Below are 21,015 nucleotides of genomic sequence, written 5' to 3'. Positions count from 1 at the left end.
AGAGACCCTCCAAAAGCCTGAAATGGCCCATTTCCCAACTCTCGGTGGGACGGGAAGTGAAGTTTTTTGCTGTCCCCAGCCGCCAGAAACTCTGGAGGCTCTGGAGGCTGAGGACAGCAAAAAAATCACTTCCTGTCCCACCGGGAATTGAGAAATGGGCCGTTTCAGGCCTTTGGAGGGCCTCTGAGAATGAGAAAGGCTGTTTTCGCCCTTCCCAGATAAATAGAGAGGATCTGGAAGCAGGTAAGAAAGAAAAATGGGCCTACCGGGCCATCACGTGCCAGGAGCGGGGGGGAGGGGGGTTGCGCGCACATGCGCAGGGCAGGGCACATAGAATTATCGGTGTGGGCATGCATGCATGCGACCCTCACCCTCCCCCCCTCTCCTGGCACGCGATGGCAAAAACGTTAGCCATCACTGGTCTAGGGGCTTCAGCCGATTTTCAAATTTGCACTGAGTTCTGTTAACAACAGGGATGACAATGAGATCTGAACCCCATTTCAAAATAAGAAACCACTTTAGTCTCATTCTTTCTGTGAATGGCTTAGAGTACAGAATATTATATATCAGGAAAGTTCAAAAAGGTTCCCCCCCTAGGAATCCAATTTGGATGGTTGCACTAAATGTTGCACTAAATGTTTTGGTCCTATGCTTTACCTGGAATGCCCATCTGAGATTTCCTTAAAGGGAAACTAATGGTCTTACAAATTACTGGCAGTATCCTAGGACTGTTCATGCTAACAGGGTTAAGTTTTCAGAATCATCTGCAGCTAGGACCTGGAAGGAATTGGCTTTACAAGAAGCCTATTCTTTGCTTTCTGAGCATAGTGATTGTGTAATGAAGAAGCCACTAAGATTTAACAAGAAACGTCAGCGCAACTCATGGAAATCCACATGTAGGTTGGAATATCAGATTCAAGCAACAATTACCAAAGTCCTTAAAATTCCGCACGTAAAGAAGGAGAATGACACATTCCATTTTGTGAGGGCTCAGTTTATTGTTAATCAAAGAAAGTCTCTGGAATAATGTAATCAGTCGTTGTATGTGCACATAAAAATGCAGCCCCAGTGAAGTTAAATTCCTAATGATAGTTATCTTTTTCTCCTTTGCAAATACATCCTCCTTGGGTGCCATTCAATCAGTTTTAGAATAATATGTCTCTTACTCTTTCTTAGATTAAGGCTCTTTTATACTTAATTTTTCATTTGTGCTTTCAATTTCCCTCCACTAGAAGTTGTTATCTGGGTCATATGAGGGAGTCTAGTGCTTCATGAAATCATAAAGCAATCTTGCAGAAGGATTTGTAAAGGTTAGGGCTTTATCATTTTAAACTTGTCATCCTTTCCCCCCCCCCCTTTAAGAAAGATGCTTCTTTCTCCTTTTAATGAATAAGAAAGACAGTGAACATTAATCACAAGAATTATTTAGTCACGAATGCAGGAATATTTTCCAAGGTGTATCTGTGGCCCATTATCAATTCCTTGGGTTCCTTCAGGATTTATTGCTTAGCTGTTAGGAATGCTAGACTAATTGGCATTCAGAAGCCACGTTTTCCAGCCAAATTCAGTCTGTGGCCAATGCAAATGGACACGTTTTTTAAAAAAACTGGCTGTTTTATCTGTTACACCATGCATATTTCCTTTCCTGTAACTTCTATATGTCATTCCCTAAAGATTACTCTTGCACTATCGTGGAGAGAAAATAAAAAGTGGGGTGTAGACATTTTCACTCTCAGTGGGCAATCAGACCACAAGTGAGTGGGAAGACCAATCTCCCAAACTGGGTAGACAAATCAGTCTTATTCCTGACCTAGCCCGTGTTCATTCTAGCTTATCCACTTGCAAATCTGATTCATCTAGGGGTGGGTTCTAACTACCTTTACTACCGGTTCGCAACGGGATCGCTTCTGCGCATGCGCAGATCACCGATGACAACCTTCAGGGCAATGGGTGGGGCCTCCTACCGGTTTTACTACTGGTTCTTGCAAACTGGGGGCAACCCACCACTGGTTTCATCCCACTTCTGCATTAATTTCAGTTTCTTTTAACTCTCATAAATTTTGCATTTAAACACACATTTTTTTCAAACAGCTTGTATTTCTCATGGCAATGTACAATTAAGTACATTATCTAAAACACACTCCTTAAATCCATGCTGTGGCATTTTTTGCTGAATTACACCAGTCAGAGAACTATAAAATCCAAAAGAGAATTCTTTTGTAGATTATGCATTAGAACTTTTTCTTCCCACAGAAACAAAATAATTGTTTCTTTTGGCCAGCAATTTTTATTATTATTATTTATTTATTTTTTGCATATGAATCTTGTAAAAGGACCCTAAAATTTTTTTTCAAATATCAGTTTAAAGGAAGAATTTCCTTTCACATTTCCTTTGTCCAGCTCAGCCTTCAGTTTTTGGAAGGTACAAAGAAAGCCTATAAAATCAAATACAAGCTTTAGTAGGAAAGAAAGGAAAGATAGATAGCCTGTGTATCTTGTCATCATTGTGACATCATTACACAAATGAGACAGCTAAATAGATCAGTGACAGATGTCAGAATCCGAGTACATAACTACATCATTTGTGAGATGAAATCATGATGCATGTGTCAACATCTTGGTGTCTTGGTGACTTGTTATGGAAGCCTAAGGGTCCAGGTAGAATTATTTCTTGGCTGAAATAAACTATAACAGCCCAGAGAAGGATCTAATGAACTTGACATCAGTTTGAAATTCTGCACCTTTTCAGATTTTTCTTGTACTAGCTTTTGAATCACAGAGGCAAACTATCATAGAAAGGTATTCTGATGCTTTGCATCAAATGGTACAAAGAGCCAGTATTGGGTAGTAGTCAAAATGTTAGACTAGAAGCAAGGAGACAAAGAGTCCAGTCCCTCAACCATGGAAATCTACTGGCGACTTTGGTCCTGCTATTCTACCTCACAATGCTGTGGTTGTGGTTGGAATAAAATAGAGGAGATGGCATCATGTATGCCTTCTTGCCCTCCTGAATGAAAAGTGGAATATAAATCTAATCATGAATGAAGGCAAATATAAATAAACTATTATAAAACGAATCAGTCCTCATGGCAAAGAGATATAAATCCAGATCAATCTTCCATATAGCCATTTTTTTTTTCAAATAGCAGTATCAGTTTCTTCAAACATTTGTAAGCAACTTTGGCACCTTTAGCACTCTATAAGGAAATAGACCAGTGGCCTTTCAGATGCTACTAAATTAGAACTCCATCACTCGCCATAGATAATGCTGGCTAAGGCTGCTAAAAATTGTAGTTCAGCAACTTCTGGTGGGGAAGAGAAATTTAGAATTTGATGCCACTATCAATGTCTCCTACAGGTATCCAGTATTCAGATCTAAAGCAGGCATGGTGTTTTGGATCCTGAGTGGGCATCTTTCCTGTTAGAGCCATATATTTTATTTTATTTTATTTTTTCCCCCTCCCAGTATCTACAAGGACTTAGGAAAGTAGCAGCTTGAGTTCAGCAAGCATTAAGAAAAGAGTGACAGGGTGATGCACCCTGTCACCATCTCTGTAATGCTCCTTGGTTTCAAATGCAGATTCTCCTAAGAACATGCAGCTATGCGCATCCAAGAGAAAGTATGACTCCTTCAAGAAAGTGCCTATAGGATTTTGAAGCTGGCCATGCCAGATCCAGGGTATTTTTTGCCAGCTTCAGATTCTGCTAGCAACTAAATAATGCACACCTCTAATATCTTCCAGTAATGACATAGTCAGTATTCAAATTCCTAATGTAGAAACATACAGTCATAGCTCGGTACTCAACTACTTTAAAATGCATCATCTTCGATACTCGATGCATTTTGATGTGAAAATTTTGTCCCAGTGCTCATCGTTCGTTTGGTATTTGGTTTGCAAGCTAGATTTGGTGGTGTCGGCCTCCTTGTGACTTGCTAACCTTTCTGGCCGAAACAAAGGGTCAGGTGTTAAGTCACATGGTTTGTTTGGTACTCATTGTTTTTACTACTCATTGTGCCTCCCAGAACCAATTAATGACGAGTATCGAGATACCACTGTCTGTAGGGACAGGTATTTGCTACTGCCTCTTCTTTCATCAGCAGATGCCCTTATAATATTATGAAATCTGGCTAACTTGGCTTGAATCATGATTCAAATCATTTTAGGTCCAATTTCATTGGAGGTTGTTCGCTTATTTTACAGAAAGGGTAACGCTTCTTCCTGCCAAAAGCGTGACATTGCATTGATTTTCTCTATCCTTTGGCACTTTTCCTTTACTGTGGACTTTCTCTCTATTCAAATAAATTTGCCATTCCCATAAAATGTATTCTAAGTATATTTTTTATGTTTTACAGACTGATCATTCAGCATCCTGTTGGGAGGGATAAAACTGAATAACATCTATTTTTTTTAAACAGAAAGCCATCATTAGCCATGTCTCACCTGACATCCTTTATCTGTTCAGAGTTCAAGCAGTTTGCCGAAATGACATGCGCAGTGATTTTAGCCAGACAATGCTCTTTCAAGGTAACACCACCCAAATTTCCTATACCTCTGTAACGTTCTCTCAGCCAACAAAAGTCTATAGGGGGAAAAAATAAGTTTGCAAGCAGCTGTAGGATTTAGGAACTGTGCTTACCTCCAACTGTGCTTATATCTACTTAAGGGAAGTAGAAACCGTATTTTTCGGAGTATAAGACTATAAGGTGCAACTACCTTTTTTGGTGAGGAAAACAAGGAAAAGAAATCTGCCTCTGCCTCCCAGCAATTTTGCCTAGTTGCAGCAAACAGCAAAGAGCCTGCTTTACTTTCATTTTCGTTTTCAGCATAGCTTGATTAGCACAAGAAAAAAAAATCTGCTCCCAGCAATTTACCTCCTTGCAGCAAGCAGCATTGGCCCACGCAAAACAGCTGAGAGTTGGGAGACTGATCCAATCAACTTGTGCTAATTAGGCTGTGCTGAAGCTGAAACAAGCTGTTTCTTCTTGCTGCTTGCCACAAGGAGGTAAACTGTTGGGAGGCAGAGGCCAAAGGGTGGGGGCCAACGGGTGAGCGGGGCTACATTCGGTGTATAAGACGCACCTAAATTTTCACCCCCTTTTAGGTAAATATAGAAAAATATGATAGCTTAAAGGGGAAAATTTTGCTCATTTAAGTTATAGTATCATGAGCTTGCAAGATACCGAATTTCCTTCCAAGCTTGGAGTCTCATTGCTACTGAAACAGAAGTGAGCAGTAATCATCATTGTTGGCTACCCATATACACTTGAGAGTTTGGAGACCGTGTGCATTTGCAGCCATTGCTTCCTGTGGTTCGGTGGCCCGAGTAAAGATATATTTTTACATCCAATTAACTCTGTGCTTGAGGATCATCTCAGTAGGGAGGAATTCCTTGCTCTACTTTCCCTAAGCTGTATTTGCATCCTGTATGTGATCTTGCTTAACCACAGCACCACCATTAAGTTAAATACCTTTAGCTATATTAGCCTTTTTATAGCTCAATGTCACGGAGGACTCACGGTAGAGGAGATGCTGTGTGAATTCTAACAAGCACAGTGTCAGATCCAGGAAGCAGCAAACATCTAATTTCCCAGGAGATTTATAGAAGGATATGTAACCATCTTGAAAAGGTGCTCCTGGAAGGCAAGGATTTCCTTAACGGTAGAAAGTTGAAAAGCAGAAATCATTCAAAGATTCCATGTATACATTGAAATACCTTGGTGTGCATGGAGGTTTTTGGATCTCATTCAACAGCCCCCAAAAGAAGCAAGGTTCAAGATTCCACAGATAGAAAGTACTTTGGGCCACTCATTATCTCTCAGGCCAACTCGCTTCAGCCTGTTACTGTATGAATATACTATGAGGGAAAGATACCTCATAGGGGAAAGGTGGATGTAACAAATACATAAATTCTTACTTTTCTTATTTTATTTATTTTGTATGTGAGTGAGTGAAGCAGACAGCATAATTGATGTTTCAACTGTTCTTTTACTGAGGATGTGAATAGCTTTGATGGATTTTTGTCACATACCAAGTCTATCTAAGTAGTTTAATAGGTTTGAAATAAATGGGCCTGTCATGCTGAAAAACAGGGAACTGTTAGCTTAGAAGAGGAAAGAAGGATTTCTTTGGTACAGAATTACATCAATTAATCCTTGTTCTTTCCTTTGGACTTTCTACCATGTTAAAAATGCACCACAAAAGATTCTCCAGCCCCATTTTTTAATGGGGACTGGTAGTAATCTAGGCCTAGCACAACTGCTTTTATTGAGAATTAAAAGTATTTAAATCAGTAAGGATAACTTTTTGATTTTGTGGGTGTTTATGATACTGAAGCCATGGGTAGTCATGCTGGGCAAGGTCGATTGCTCAATTTTAATTCCAGAAACAGTAGTTTGAAGACCAATCTGGGTTTCCAACAACGTCTTCTAGTTACCTAATACCTGTAATTTCTGTTGCTCCCAATAGTCCATTTATTTATTTGTTTGTTTGTTTAATCTTGTTTATGTAAAAAAAAAAAAAAGCACAGTTATAATTTGTTTTTGTTTTTTGTTTAAAGTTTTAGAATTTATAAATTATGGGGTGGGGGGGTTGTTTATATGGAAGCCTTTTGATGTAGTCCATTATATCCATTATATTGTAAGCATCAAAAGCGTCTCCTATCCAGTTTTACAGCCTGCTTAGTTTAACAAGTAGCACGGTACCATACTCATTAAGATTGCTTTCATGGCACTTATCTAAAATTGTCTCACTGTGTGTTTTGTATAGTTAATTGGCACTCAGATTTAAATAGCAAGACACCAGTTTATTTTAAAGCCAATTTCCGCAATCTATGGCCTCTTGATCTGTTGGGATTGCAGCTTCCTAAATTCCAAATATATCTAGAGGTTGGGAAAGTCTGCTATGGAAATTATATGCTGGTAGACAAATAAAGGAGGTTAGAATTAACCAGAAAGTGTTTTGGTTGAGGATATAAATTCAGTTATATGGATTTATGAGTTTTAGAAATGTAAGTATTGGAAAAGCAAACTTTTAAAAAAATGCTTCACAGATCTGTTAAGAATCCTTTATTACAGTACTACTACTGTTGTTCTTCAATATGAGTACTTCTAATGTTTAACCATCTCAATGTGATTTTTAAAGCTCTGACACCACCAAGGACCTCACAGTTCAACCTTGATCTACAAATACACTCTTCTCTTGATTTTTAATTTCTTGATAATTGTTTCTAAATTAATGTTTCGTAAATACATTATGGTTATGTAATCAAACCTTCTTTTGTCTTCCCTTCCCTTCCCTCCCTCCAGATAACACAACTCGAATTTTTGAGGGGACCAGAATAGTAAAAACAGGAGTGGTAAGTGAGATGATTCACTAAAATGATTATAAAGCATTTATAACATCTTCTCCAGCAGGTGGCAGCATAGCGTAATAAATACCACATAAAATGTGGCATTGGAATTGATTGGAATTGCGATTCCAAATTTTTGGATTTGGGTGTTCTGAGCTATCAGCACTGGTTGATTAGGATTAAGTCTGCAACATCACACATGTTGTAACCATTGTACTCTGACTATTAATTAATGTTTTATAAAAATAGATTTTGTGAGCCAAAGATTGCCCTGAAGAACATTACACTATGTTCAGGTAATTCTCGGTGGACTAAATTAGCAGGCAAATAATTTGGTGACTTATTATGTTCAGTTCTATTTGGAAACCCAAATTATGCTGAGCTTTTGTGACAAAAATTGTTTGATCTGCCTTGTCCAGCCTCATGCCCTCCAGATGTGTTGAGGATACAGTTCCCCACACCACTGCCTGTGCTATCTAGGAATTGCACTCTATCATCTAGAGGTCATCTAGAAGTTTCCTCACATTTTGTTGAAGGAACCAGAGTTATATATTCAATACATCTTCTTCTATGTTCCAAGAGAGTAGAATTAAGCTTGAGAGAAGATAACACAATAACAGGAACCTCTGGAGAATGTGTATGTGTGTATATGTGCATATTTATCTTTCAGAGGTTTTCACATTTAAGTGTAAAGCATGTCCATAACATTCTGGTCTAAATTGCTCATCTGATTGATCCTTCTAATTGCTGTTTGGCTTTTACCATATTAGTTATTTGTGACTATCCATTCTGTACCAATAGATTGAGCAAATCTAGTCATTAACATACTATTAATTTATATAAAAATTAACTGGAACATCTCTACTAGTGATTTAGTTTTGATATTATCCTACAAGGTCATTACTTAGCTTATCTGTTTTGAAATATAATTGTGATAGCATACTTTCAAGGTACTTACCATGGATTACATAGCCTCATATAATAACTCTTTTATAAACTAAATTAAGATGGGCAAAGCATTGTGAAAAGATGGATCTTTTCTCATTAAGCTATGTTTATGCCATGATTAGGGACATTGTAATTCCTGTAAGATTAATTTAAATAACTTGAAGGTTTATTCTTATTTAAATTCATCCCAAACTGCCCATATTGATGCTGTAAATGTATGCAACTCACAGCCAAGCACATATTTCATGACTGGCATAGTGAATTGATAACACTCTGAGAGGCAGTATTATAGGACACACTTCCCCTGTCTGACACTATCCAAATGTACAGGTAGTCCTCGATTTATGACCACAATTGGGTCCAGAAAATTAACCATGTGACTGCACTCAATTTTATGACATTTTTCTCATGGTCGTTAAGTGAATCACTAGTCGTTAAGCAGGACTTCACTTGACTGTGACATGCAATCTTCCGTACCAACTTCCCAATTGATTTTACTTTTGGAAGCTGACTGGGAAGGCCCCAGTCGATGACCCACATGACTGCAGGACAATGCTGCCATTGTAAGTGAGAGCTGGTTGCCAAGTACCAGGATCGCAATCACCTGAGCACAACACTGCAATGGTCATAAGGGTGAAGGCTGGTCATAAGTCACTTTTTCCAGAGCCATCGTAACTTCAAATAGTTGCTAAACAAATGGACATAAGTTGAGAACTATCTGTAATGGGCCTACAGTACTCAGGGTTTCTAGCTGGTCTCGGCCCCATCTTAAACAATAGAGAATTTTCAGTTTGGAGTTCCACTATCTAAATACAACATATCTAAATAACTTCTTTACGGTATATAAAGTTATAGCACTATAGATAGTTGAGCGAAATAGATTTGGGTTAGGGTTATGGTTAGGGTTAGGTTATGGTTCATGTAAATGATTTTGACGATAACAAAGTTAATTTTAATAGTTTCCCTCCCCGTTCTCTATTATTTCTTTTTAAAAATCATGTCTGCATGCCATTCTTTTAAAAAGTCAAGGTTTTTCAGTGAATTGCAGTATATTAAATAAAAATAATAATAGAGAACATGCTGCCACAATCTTAATTTGATAGTATAATCCATTTCCTACTTTGGAGCTGCATCAACTTCCTATAGATACCAATATTTTTCGGAGTATAAGATGCACCTTTTTCCCCCCTAAAAGGGGGTGAAAATTTAGGTGCGTCATACACCGAATGGAGCCCCGCTTACCCACCGGCCCCCACTCTTTGGCCTCTGCCTCGCAGGAGTTACTTCTTGCAAGCAACAGCAAGAAAAAACAGCTCCTTTCAGCTTCAGCACAGCCTAATTAGCACAAGTTGATTGGATTGGCCTCCCAACTCTCAGCTGATTTGCTCTCAGCTGTTTTGCGCAGGGCTCTGCAGCTTGTTGCAAAGAGGTAAATTGCTGGAGCAGATTTTTTTTTTCCTTGTACTAATCAAGCTATGCTGAAAATGAAAATGAAAGTAAAGCTTGCTGTTTGCTGCAAGGAGGCAAAATTGCTCAGAGGCAGAGGGAGATTTCTTTTTCTTCTTTTCCTCACCAAAAAAGGTAGGTGCGTCTTATACTCTGAAAAATACAGTAATTTGACTCGTCTTTAATTGGGAGCTATGAAAACACCAAGATATACACCAAAATATTTCAGTGAGATCAGTGAAGATCCAAGGCAACTTGAAGAAAACTCTTAAGTTTAATATTACAAACTGCATACCTTTTAAGGAGGCATTTATTCAATTACCGTATCCTAAAAATACTTGCTTGGGGAAAAAGAGAAAAGCATAATGGATCCCTCCCACACATACTTTATAAACGTATTTTACAAAAGGAAACACAAATGGAAAACCCTCCTATAATAGAAGATAATGCAACATTGTGTAATTTAAAAGTTGTTCAGATCTGGCAAAAGATAGCCATGTACGCTCAGTCTAAAATGACAGACTCCCTTAAATACATTCTTTTGACTTATTTAGAGTGCAATTCTGGCTTCATTTCCTTAGAGGTCAACCAGTGAATGTAGCGGCTCTTCAATTGTAGTAAATATGCTTTGGATGGTGTTCTTAATCTTCTAGATTAAAGTAATTGTATCTGTAATTGGACAGCAGAAGGGCCTCTTTCAGACATAATAAGCAGTTTTATGTCTTCTTGTGTTGTTGTTTGTCTTGTAAATTTTGTCTTGCTGCCAGCTAGCTTTAACTATAACTGTTGAAATATACTTGTCTTATTTAAACAGAATAATGGGCAGAATGGAGTGGTTGGAAAGAAAAAGAGAACAAAAGGAAAAAAGAGCCGAGGTAGCATGTCAGGTACCTCTACTGATGCTCTTTCTGCTGTGTTTTCTTCTCTTGTTCCCCCTCGTGATTTCTTCAAGCCGACAGCTTCTCCAGCACCTTCAGCCGACATGGCTCCCATCAGTTCTGGGTCTTCTACTTGGACTTCCTCAGGCCTCCCCTTTTCTTTTGTCTCCATGGCAACGGGGATGGGGCCTTCCTCTAGCGGGAGCCAGGCTACAGTGGCTTCCGTGGTCACTAGCACCCTACTGGCCGGTCTAGGATTTAGTAGCAGTGGTATTTCTTCTTTCCCTAGTACGGTGTGGCCAACCCGGCTCCCGACCTCTGCCTCGACTAATAAACAGTCGGCCAGGCCAGTGGTGGCTACCACCGAGGCATTGTCTTCTCCAGCGCCAGACAGCGATTCTGCTCTCCCAAAAGACAATGAAGGAGCTGAGGATGGAGAGAAAGATGAAAAAAGTGAAAGCGAGGATGGCGAAAGAGAGCATGAAGAAGAGAGAGAAAAGGATTCCGAGAAAAAAGAGAAAAGTGGCGTGACCGAAGCTGCTGAAACACAGGATAATAGTGAAGCTACAAACACCACTCTTTCTCCCAACAGAACTATGGAGGAGGGAGGAAATGAAACTATATCTGATCATGAGCAAAGCCAAAATATTGTACCAACAGGTAGGACTCCTGAAAGAGGAGAAGGAGTTACAGGAATAGACACTGAGTTCAATACAGTCAGTTCCACCCAAGTGCCGACACTATTCATTAATGAACAATATACTGGTGAGATTCCAAGAAGACCAGAAACAGCATCAACATCTTTACCAAAAGATAACAGATTTATTACCATTTATCCAGGTGAGTTGTTTTGGTGGAAGTGGGTTGGATTGTTTTCAAATCATTAAAACACAATTAACAAAATTAACACCAATGCTTTTCAACTGTTATCAATTCGGGGGGGGGTTCATATTCTAATTACACTAATTAGAAATATAGATGCCCTGTTTATATTTTGTAATAGAAGCTAATTTCCATACTGTATTCCAAAGTTCATTTTTATTTCATATATCCACTGATCAAGATAAAGAGTAAAAATAATAAAGGTTGCACATACTTATTTGCTTGTCAAAAAACTCTGAAGCTTGGTATGCCTCTTCAGTTTCTCCTAGTTAGTTATTTATTGTATGTAGCTTAAACCTTTTCTCATTTCAGGTTTGCACTTGAATGTATTGTGTCATGAATATAGTGTTATTTCTCTAGGATTCAAAAATTCTTTTCACAAAACAGCCTTTGTTTTAGTAATTTTTCTTACTACTAAATAATAGTCTTAATCTTTTAGAATAACAATGGGTAACATATTGCCATTAAAAAACAATAATAATATTTAAAAATTGAACAATAGTACAGTTGTCCCAAAAAATTGGATGCTACTAAAGGAGAAAAGACCATCCTTTGAATAATAGAATCGTGAAGTTCTGATTAAACTGATTTATGCCTATGCACAGCTCAACTAATGGTTAGTGTTATCTTGGCATTAGATAACCGTCAACGGAATTCAAGACAGGTTGAACGTGGTCCGTTTGCGGCTACATAGAGACTCTAGGCCAGTGATGGCTAACCTTTTTGCCGTTACGTGCCAAAAATGGGGGGAGCGCAGGGAGGTCGCACGCGTGTGTGCCCACACCCACAATTCAATGCCCCCCAGCATCCCCCTGTGCATGCATGCGTGACCCTCACCCGCATACGCACGCAATTCCACCACATTCCCCCACTTTTGGCATGTGATGGGGGTGGCCCCAGTAGGCCCGTTTTTTGCCCTCTGCAGGCTCCAGAGGCTTTCTTGGAGCCTGGGGAGGGCAAAAATGGCCTTCCCCATCCCTCCGGAGGCCCTCCGGAGTCCGAAAACAGCCCGTTTCCTGACTTCCGGTGAGACCGCAAGGCCCGAAAATCAGCTGGCCGGTGCGCGCTGGAGCTGAGCTAGGGCAATGCTTGCATGCCCACAGATATGGCTCCGCGTGCCAGCTGTGGCACACATGCCAAAGGTTTGCCATTACGGCTCTAGGCTGATACCTCTTTTGACTCCTCCCCAAGGTTCTGCCATTTCCCCCCACCCCACCCCCTACAATTAGATGGACAAGTAGACTGGTAAATTGTGAGTGTGCATTAAAGGGGATGTTGAAGTATAGCTAGATTAGAATAAATGAAAAACTTATAATTAAAAGAGACAAGACTTCCAAATAGACAGGAAGATTATTGGGCATTGGAAGAGGGAAGCACATTCATGAATAAATAAGTACACATTCCAGTAGAGAGAAATTCCCTGGGAGAGGGCTCCAGCCCAAGTCCAAAAGCTCGTAAGACTAAACCTCTGGTCCCTGTAACCGACCCAGATTGGATCTTGCAGAATTAATGAATTTTTAACATTCATCTAAACAAGGAACTGTATTGGAGAGAGATCCAACACTTGAGCTATTCTTCTTGGGTGATGAATTATAAGAAATTTTGCTTTTCAAAATAGTTTTTTGAAGGATGTTCATGGCTTTGAAGAAGGGCAAATCAAGGAGACCAAATTTTCTTCTAAAAACGTTGGGTATGAAAATGACACGTGGACTCTGGCATCCAAGCCCCTTCTTCTGAATCTTGCTCAAAGACACACACATCCCTTTAACTCCAAATCAGATCAAATAATTTGATCAATCTGACGGGAATGCTTGGCTAATTATTAAAAGCCAAAGGTGGATATGGTTAGTAAATACATGATTCCAGGAAAGAGTTTGTATAGTTTTGATTCTGTAGAGCAGAGCATGCTGAATTCCTAGTAATAATTAACTAAAGGCATACTTGAGGATTTATGGATGAAATGGCAGCAAGGCAGAATATATGAAAGAAGTATATGCGCACTCAAATTACAACCCATTCTTTGTCGCTCTACATGCAAGTTGTAATGAATGTAAGCAAAATTTGCATCACCACTAATGAACCTGCAGAGGGCAGAGCAGATTGTTTTGTAATGAATTAATTGCTGCTCCTGGGAACGATCGTGGGCAAAAGAAGAAAGGGACGACAGAGAACGAGGCGGCTGGATGGAGTCACTGAAGCAGTAGGCGTGAGCTTAAATGGACTCCAGAGGATGGTAGAGGACAGGAAGGCCCGGAGGAATGTTGTCCATGGGGTCGCGATGGGACGGACACGACTTCGCAACTAACAAAATTGCTACCCCTCCCTCCCCTCCCTTCTTGTTAGAGTTTCTGCTTATAGCTGGAAAAATACAAGCTATTTGATGACATTTTAGATCAGGTTTCTCCAAAGTGATCAATGGTGACCCTCCAGAATCAGTAGGACTATCCCAAGGAGTCAATTACGTTGTTGTTGTTATTATTATTATTAGTTAAAATAGTATGTGTTAACTTATTTTCATATAATAAATGTTTGGTGGAGTAATGAACTATCTGAAATTCGCCTTCATTCGTATCTGAAGTTTCATGAAGGAGTCAATGATTAGAAGAGTTTGGGCGGTCCTGTTTTTGAATGGTTGAGAATGAGATTCATACATTTTGAGTAGTGCCCTAGTGCTAAATAATAATTACATGTAAGGCACACTGTAGTCACTGCTCCAAAAGACATTGGCATAGTTACCATCCTGAGTTTAAGACGATAGCCTGCAAAAAGAAGGAAGATGGGAGTGGGGGAAGCACGTAGAAAAATGTAGTGTCCAAATTGGCACAGGTACCTGCTGAAAACCTCATCTTTCTATTGAGTTAATACAGTGTATCTTAAACAGTGCCTGACATAGAGTCCTTTGCAGTCTGGGTGTCCTTATGAAAAACTATCACTGTCTTATCACCCTTATTTTTGTTTTATTTATTTATATCCCATCTTTATTATTTTAAGTAATAAGTAATTCAAGGTGGCCAACAACATCATGTTCTTTCCTTCTCCTTTTTTCCCACAACAACGTTTTGAGATGAGTTGGGCTGAAGAGAGAGTAACTGGCCCAAAGTCACCCAACCATCTTTCATGCCTAAGGCGGGACTAGTATTTATAGTCTCCTGGTAATTGGCCCAAATCCACCCAATTGGCTTTCATGCCTAAAATGGGACTAGAATTCATAGTCTCCTGACTTCTACCCTGGTGCCTTAAACACTGTACTAAACATGTTCTTCAGGGGTTTTTTGAAGACTGCTAAATCTTTAAATTTTAGGATCTGCGGTGACAAAAGTTATATTTTCCACCACTATCAATTACCTAGAAAGCAATGGATTTCAGTATATCCATCAGGTAGCAATGGGCTTTCACATTGAATGTCTCAGGCAGGGGTGTCAAACTCGATTTCATTGAGGGCCGCATCAGGGTTGTGTTTGACCTTAAGGGGGCTGGGGTGGGGGTGGCCAGGCTGGGCGTGGCCAGCTTGCTGTCACTCATGTCGGGGGTGCCTGTGGCGGCCCGAGCACTCTGCCAGAGAAAATGGGCTCCCCAGCTCTGTTTTCGGCTGTGACGGCCTCCTGCAACTCTCTGCCAACGAAAACGAAGCTCGGGAGGACCACCTGCATCCCTCCCGAGCTCTGTTTTCACTGGCAGAGGCATCACAGGCTGGTCCTTTACTGTTTCCAGAGTGGCCCCTCGTGCCAGATCTAAGCACCCCGCAGGGTGGGTCTGCCCCCAGGCCTTGAGTTTGACACCCCTGGTCTAGGGTCTAGTCTACTCAGATGTCAGCATGGTATTTAAAATACCGCAGTACAGTATTTAAAATAAGCTGGAGTTTGTGCAAAAAACTTTGGAGATAACCTCATTAGGATAATTAAGCATCTGTGCATGAAGGGGGTCCCCCTCTTCCTCCATATGTGGCAAGATTTATTAAGTTATCATTTCTTGTCATTCTTGAATATTTTTGCAGTGCAGCTTGTAGATGCCAGTTTGCATGTAGGTAAACAAAAGAATCAGACCAGATTTTGCTGGCAGACTGTGTACACATAATATGACACTAGAAAGGGGGAAAACGGGATGCCAGTCGAAACAGGAAAAACATACTAAGGTGTACAGGGAAACGAGAGCCATACTCAATAAGCAATAGCTTATTTTATTGCTTCCTTTCATATTGCAGAATTGTATGGAATACTGCAGTATAATACTACGGTACCCTGTTTCCCTCAAAATAAGACATCCCCTGATAATAAGCCCAATCGGGCTTTTGAGCACATGGCAATAAGGCCAAGCGCTTATTTCAGGGTTCAAAAAAATATAAGACAGGGTCTTATTTTCCAGGAAACACGATAGTAGAGTAGTATTAACTTTAAAATATCTCGGATTAAATTGAATGGTTTCTGCTGTGACGGAAGCCACCGGATTTTGATCTGTTTCTATTTCACTGTTTATTAATTAGGAGACAGAATATTATCTTTGAAGAGGATTCTCTGAGGAAAAATTGGATCTACTTGGCCGTATTTTGGATCCTAGCAATCTCTCATTTAATGCCTTTTGTCTGTCTTTATTCCCATTGAATTAAGCTTGGTTTTGGGGTAACTAGGTATGATTGAGGGAAGTTGTTATTCAAGGAAATATTTTCATGATGGTTTCCTGCATTGAACAAGTGCTCTCCTAAGGGCCATATGGACGGGGAATAAATTCATGTTTGACTCTGTGAGGGTTAGGTTAGCATGATTAGCTAATCTCCTTTTGATCTTTGTTTATAATGCTAGGGGATCTTTAAGGTTCTTGGATAGTTATCGAAGTTGGGGAAAACTATTGAATCCAGTTTTCTTAGAGATCTAATTGCCATCAAAAAGTTTACTAATTTCACTTGGCTGACAAACTGTTGCCAGTGTTGTTGGGTAAGCAGAGGGTTGGACTAGAAGACCTCGAAGGTCCCTTCCAACTCTGTTATTCTATTTCTGGTTATGCTAGGTAGAATGCTCTTGAGGCGTAAACTCTGTCTCCCTGTGTGTATGTGTATGTGTTTGTGTGTCTGCACATACACACAAACGTATATTCATTCTCCTCCATTCTTTTCCTGGGATGAATTCCAAGCCAGCAAAAGGCAAACTGAATTAATGTAGCAGTGACATATGCCATCAAAAAGTGTTTGCATTCCTCAGCAAAACTCTAGTTTCCTCACCCTTTAAAAAATGGGCAAGTTTACAAAAAACAAACAAACATACAGGATGTTTTTGCTTCTGAATTGCCTTTATTTAAAAATTGAAAATTAAAAGGACTAAGCTTTTATTACTGTGCAAAGTTGTTGGGATGCAGAGAAATAGAAACATGCAAGCTTTTCTATATATTCTACACATTTAAAAAAAACACAATATACAACAGTCCGCTTTTTTAGAGGTTTGTCAGTGATGGACCCATGTTCGGAGCAACTTCTCCAAGAATTTTTTAATACACTTTGTTATAATATCTCCATGCTTGCTAAAATACTTCAGATTTCAAAAGAAAAGAAAACAAAACAATTGTCACCCTGTCAACCGTCCAGTTGGAGAATCCAGAAAAAGAAACTCCTGGGACATTTTTTTTACCAAGAGTATAAACTTTACTGAATAAACCACATTGGCCCAGAAGAAGCGAAACCAGCTCTGGGTTTCCCGTGCAAAAGCAAGCATAGTTAATTCCTCCTTTCCCTACCGGCCACTCACAGTCTATTACGTCCACTGATCACTTCTGCTCATTTTGTTATGGGAACCTGCCAGCCACACTGGGACACCTTCTCCGTGTGTCCTTGAAATGGAAGCCAGGTCTCACGGGAACTGAGGGATGCTTGGATGCCATTACCCCAACCCAGGGGTGGGTTCTACTTATCTTTACTACCGGTTCACAATGGGATGTGCAGATCATCTATGATGACATTCTGGTGGGTGGGCGGAACTTCCCCCGGTTTTACTACCAGTTTGCAAGAACCGGACCAAACCGGGGGCAACTCACCACTGCCCCAACCCTTGTATTCCATTTCACCTCCCTCCCTTTCATTGCCAGGCTGTGAGCAAAGCAGAATGTAGATGAAACTGGGAGTCAGTCTTGACACACCCATGCCCACCAATGTAAATGTCTTCTCTCTGCCTTTCTTTATGTTTATGGTGTGTATGTATAGCCAGATTGGGATAGAAATATATACCTAGAAAGAGTTAGTTTAAGTTTACTTTATTGTCATTGCACCTCGTACAATGAAATTAAATGCCATCTTCAGTGTACATCATACATGAGAAAACTATATTTTAAAAAAAACCACACATCCTTCACATTCTACACAATTGAATTGAAAACCCCTGATACTGCATTAATATTACACTATACAGTAGAAATGGATGAGGTGGCTCAGTGGCTAAGACCCTGAGTTTGTCGATAGAAAAGTCGGCAGTTCAGCGCTCGAATCCCTAGTGCTGCGTAACAGGGTGAGCTTCCATTACTTGCCCCAGCTTCTGCCAACCTAACAGTTCGAAAGCACGTAAAAAATGCAAGTAGAAAAATAGGGACCACCTTTGGTGGGAAGGTAACAGCGTTCCGTGCACCTTTGGTGTTTTGTCATGCCAGCCACATGACCACAGAGACGTCTTCGGACAGCGCTGGCTCTTTGGCTTTGAAACGGAGATGACTAGCATATATGTGCGAGGGGAACCTTTACCTTATACAGTAGAATTCAACACAGTTGCTGCTCTGGGATAGAAGCTGTTTTTCAGCCTATTTGTCCTTGTTTTTATTGTCCTGTACCATCTGCCAGATGACAATAGTTCAAAAAAAGGGTGCCCAGCATTTCTAAATTACAATTGGAATATTTGGGGGTGCTCCATCTGGAATGCAGCAAGCAACTTGGGCAACTGTTCTCCACTCTTCTCAAAGATGAAGCTCTCACAACTGAGACCTATAGGCCAGGGACTCCATATCCACACATGTATGCTTTGCCGTATTTGCAAAATAACATCACACGTGCATTTAAATGTAGCAGTGCTTCTGCTTTTGCTGCTGATGCTGAAAATTGGTGACATGCTTTCCTAATGTTTTGAAGGATAAGACACATGGAAATGGCAGTAGAAGGGCTCAGATTGGTTGGCTATCACTTTAAAGAACAATGAAAACATCTGTTAACACCCTCTGAAAACAGGGAGATAGTGACATTTCTCTCATATAAAGAAACCATATCTTGATTTGACATTATACACTATTACATTATTCCATCTTCTATTTTTTAAGGAAAGATAATGGAAAAAGTGGTTGGACTACCTGAGATGGAGATTATTTTATTCCTTTTTATTAGGGCATTGAACAGAGGAGATGCAGCTTTTCTGGTCCTATTAGAACTATCAGTGGCCTTTGATATCACTACCCCTAGTATCCCACTGAATCATCTGTGAAATGTGGGTGATGGCCCATTGTAGTGGTTCCATTCCTTGACTGAGTGGTTCCAGTTTATTAGAAAATGAGTTTTCAGATTCTTGACCACTGCCATATACGATGCCATAGAGTTTAACTCTTTCCCCCATTTTTAACATTAATATGAATCTACTGGAGCAAGTCATGAAATGGGTTTCAAGTGAGATGTCATCAATATTAAAGATAATCAGTTATATATCTCCAATCCAGGTCAGGCAACAAATGCAACCGAGGTCCTTACTTGATGTCCCAAGGCAATAAGGGGACACATGGAACAAAGCTAGTTAAAATTGAATACCAGCAACATGGAGTTGCTATTGTCAAGGAACCATTTGGAGTCCTTTATACAGATTCTTAGTAGAAAGTCATTCCCCCTAAAAGCAGATCTGTGATTTGAGGATTTCATGGATTTACAGACTCTATTAAATTGGCAGGTAGAGCAACCAGGCTTTTTCAGAACTAGCCTCTTCCTCCTGGAACAGTGTGTCTTAATGAGTGGTCCTTGTCCCGCTGACTTCTAAATGTCCATCAGTTTTTGTCTTTCTCGGTGCAACAAAAAACTGGGTTTTTCAGCAAACATTTGTGGATTTAAATTTTTGGCATGAAGGTATTTTAATTGTTTTACAGCAGGTTTAATGAAGGGTTTTTCATTTATTGTTTTAAATTATTTACTGATATTAACTACCTGGAGTTTATGAAAAAGATCAGGACACAAACATTTTGCGTAAATAAATAGGTAGTTTTTAGCTACTAACTATTAATATAGGTCTTGGTTGCCACCTAAAATAAATACAGGGATTTAGGTGACATGCATACATACATACATACATACATACATACAAACAAACAAATAAATGTCTTTAAAATGAGAGTCCCCTAAATTTAGTATTTTGTTTCCATCATATGCAATATTCTAATCTAAGGCTATTTTTTAAATGTAGAGACTTTATTCATTCTTAATCATTTAAAATCAGCTATTTAGCAGAAGGTAGAAAAATATTGAGTGGATCACGAATTTCCAACACTCTTCTCCTACTCATCCATATTTAAAACATATATTTCATTCTACTGAGTGAAATGAATGAATGGATGAATGTATTTATCACATTAAGACATTTGGAACATTTCAGATTTTAAGCTTGAATAGCAATGTTGCTACATTTTTATCATTCCAAAATCATAAATGATTTATCAAACATTCATAAAATCATACTTTTTAAAACCTAAGTGCCTTAATTACTTATAGCCTTAATCAAAATGATGACGTAAACCACCCAGAGTCGCTCAGGTGGAATGGGCGGTATAGAGATTTAATAAATAAATTTCTGTGACTAAGGAATATAAACTCACTCAAGTCTGATACCTTCTAGGTGTTTTAGAATCAAGTCAACTTGATCTCAGACATTGCAGGTAATAATAAGAGAATGTACAGCAAAACATTGGGAGTGTATTATAGCATCTATTTCTGGTCTACTCTTCCTTAAAGTGTAATTCATATTTTTACCTGTTGGGACATTTAAGAAAATTATCAGTAATTAGTAATTTCTAGTTGTCTTGCTTTGGAACAGATGTTGTCTTTAGTTTGTGCAGATAAACAGAGTATATTACAAAAACCAGTCTGTGCTACAGATGATAAACAGACCTTTGGGAATGACTAATGTAATTAAAAAGTGAACAAATTGTGAGCTAACTTGAATTATACGAATAAAGGTAAAGATCACAGTAATGATATTTGGAAGACCCTTCACAATGGTTTGCCTACCATTATTCAACTCATAAAACACTGCTTAATCCTTTAATCTGCAGGGCTTTTTAAGACATCACATCCTCCATTATTAGTTATTGTTTGCTAATGGCTAATATCTCCTTCATATCTCCTTCCATATTCTAGTCATCCTCTCATCAAATCCTATTCTCCTGCATATTTTGAATTGCTTTATTGGCCGTCTTTTTAAACTTAGGGCATGTTTATAGCAGGAAATATGTGGATTCTGTTTGAAATTGTATTGCAGACGACGTAATTAGTACAAAAATCAGGTTTCCAGGCTGG

General features: G+C 39.3%; 1 protein-coding gene across 4 annotated transcripts in view; it reads left to right on the top strand.

Annotated features, from left to right (window-relative positions):
• Window positions 1–21,015, top strand: part of PTPRG (protein tyrosine phosphatase receptor type G) — a 725,247-nt gene that overhangs the window by 614,039 nt on the left and 90,193 nt on the right. For 2 of the 4 annotated variants that reach the window (XM_034408792.3, XM_034408793.3), the window contains exons 10-12: window positions 4,418–4,526; window positions 7,307–7,356; window positions 10,559–11,462. In XM_034408792.3, coding sequence (XP_034264683.2) covers window positions 4,418–4,526; window positions 7,307–7,356; window positions 10,559–11,462 — 1,063 coding nt within the window. The remainder of the gene's footprint in view (window positions 1–4,417; window positions 4,527–7,306; window positions 7,357–10,558; window positions 11,463–21,015) is intronic. The other 2 variants (XM_087883749.1, XM_034408794.3) reach the window with 1 other exon arrangement.

The sequence above is a fragment of the Pantherophis guttatus genome, chromosome 2, assembly GCF_059756535.1.
Source record: "Pantherophis guttatus breed Tessera chromosome 2, ASM5975653v1, whole genome shotgun sequence".
Taxonomy (NCBI): Eukaryota; Metazoa; Chordata; class Lepidosauria; order Squamata; family Colubridae; genus Pantherophis; species Pantherophis guttatus.
Note: the sequence above shows the minus strand (reverse complement) of the source record. Positions and strands in the feature narration are given on the sequence as shown.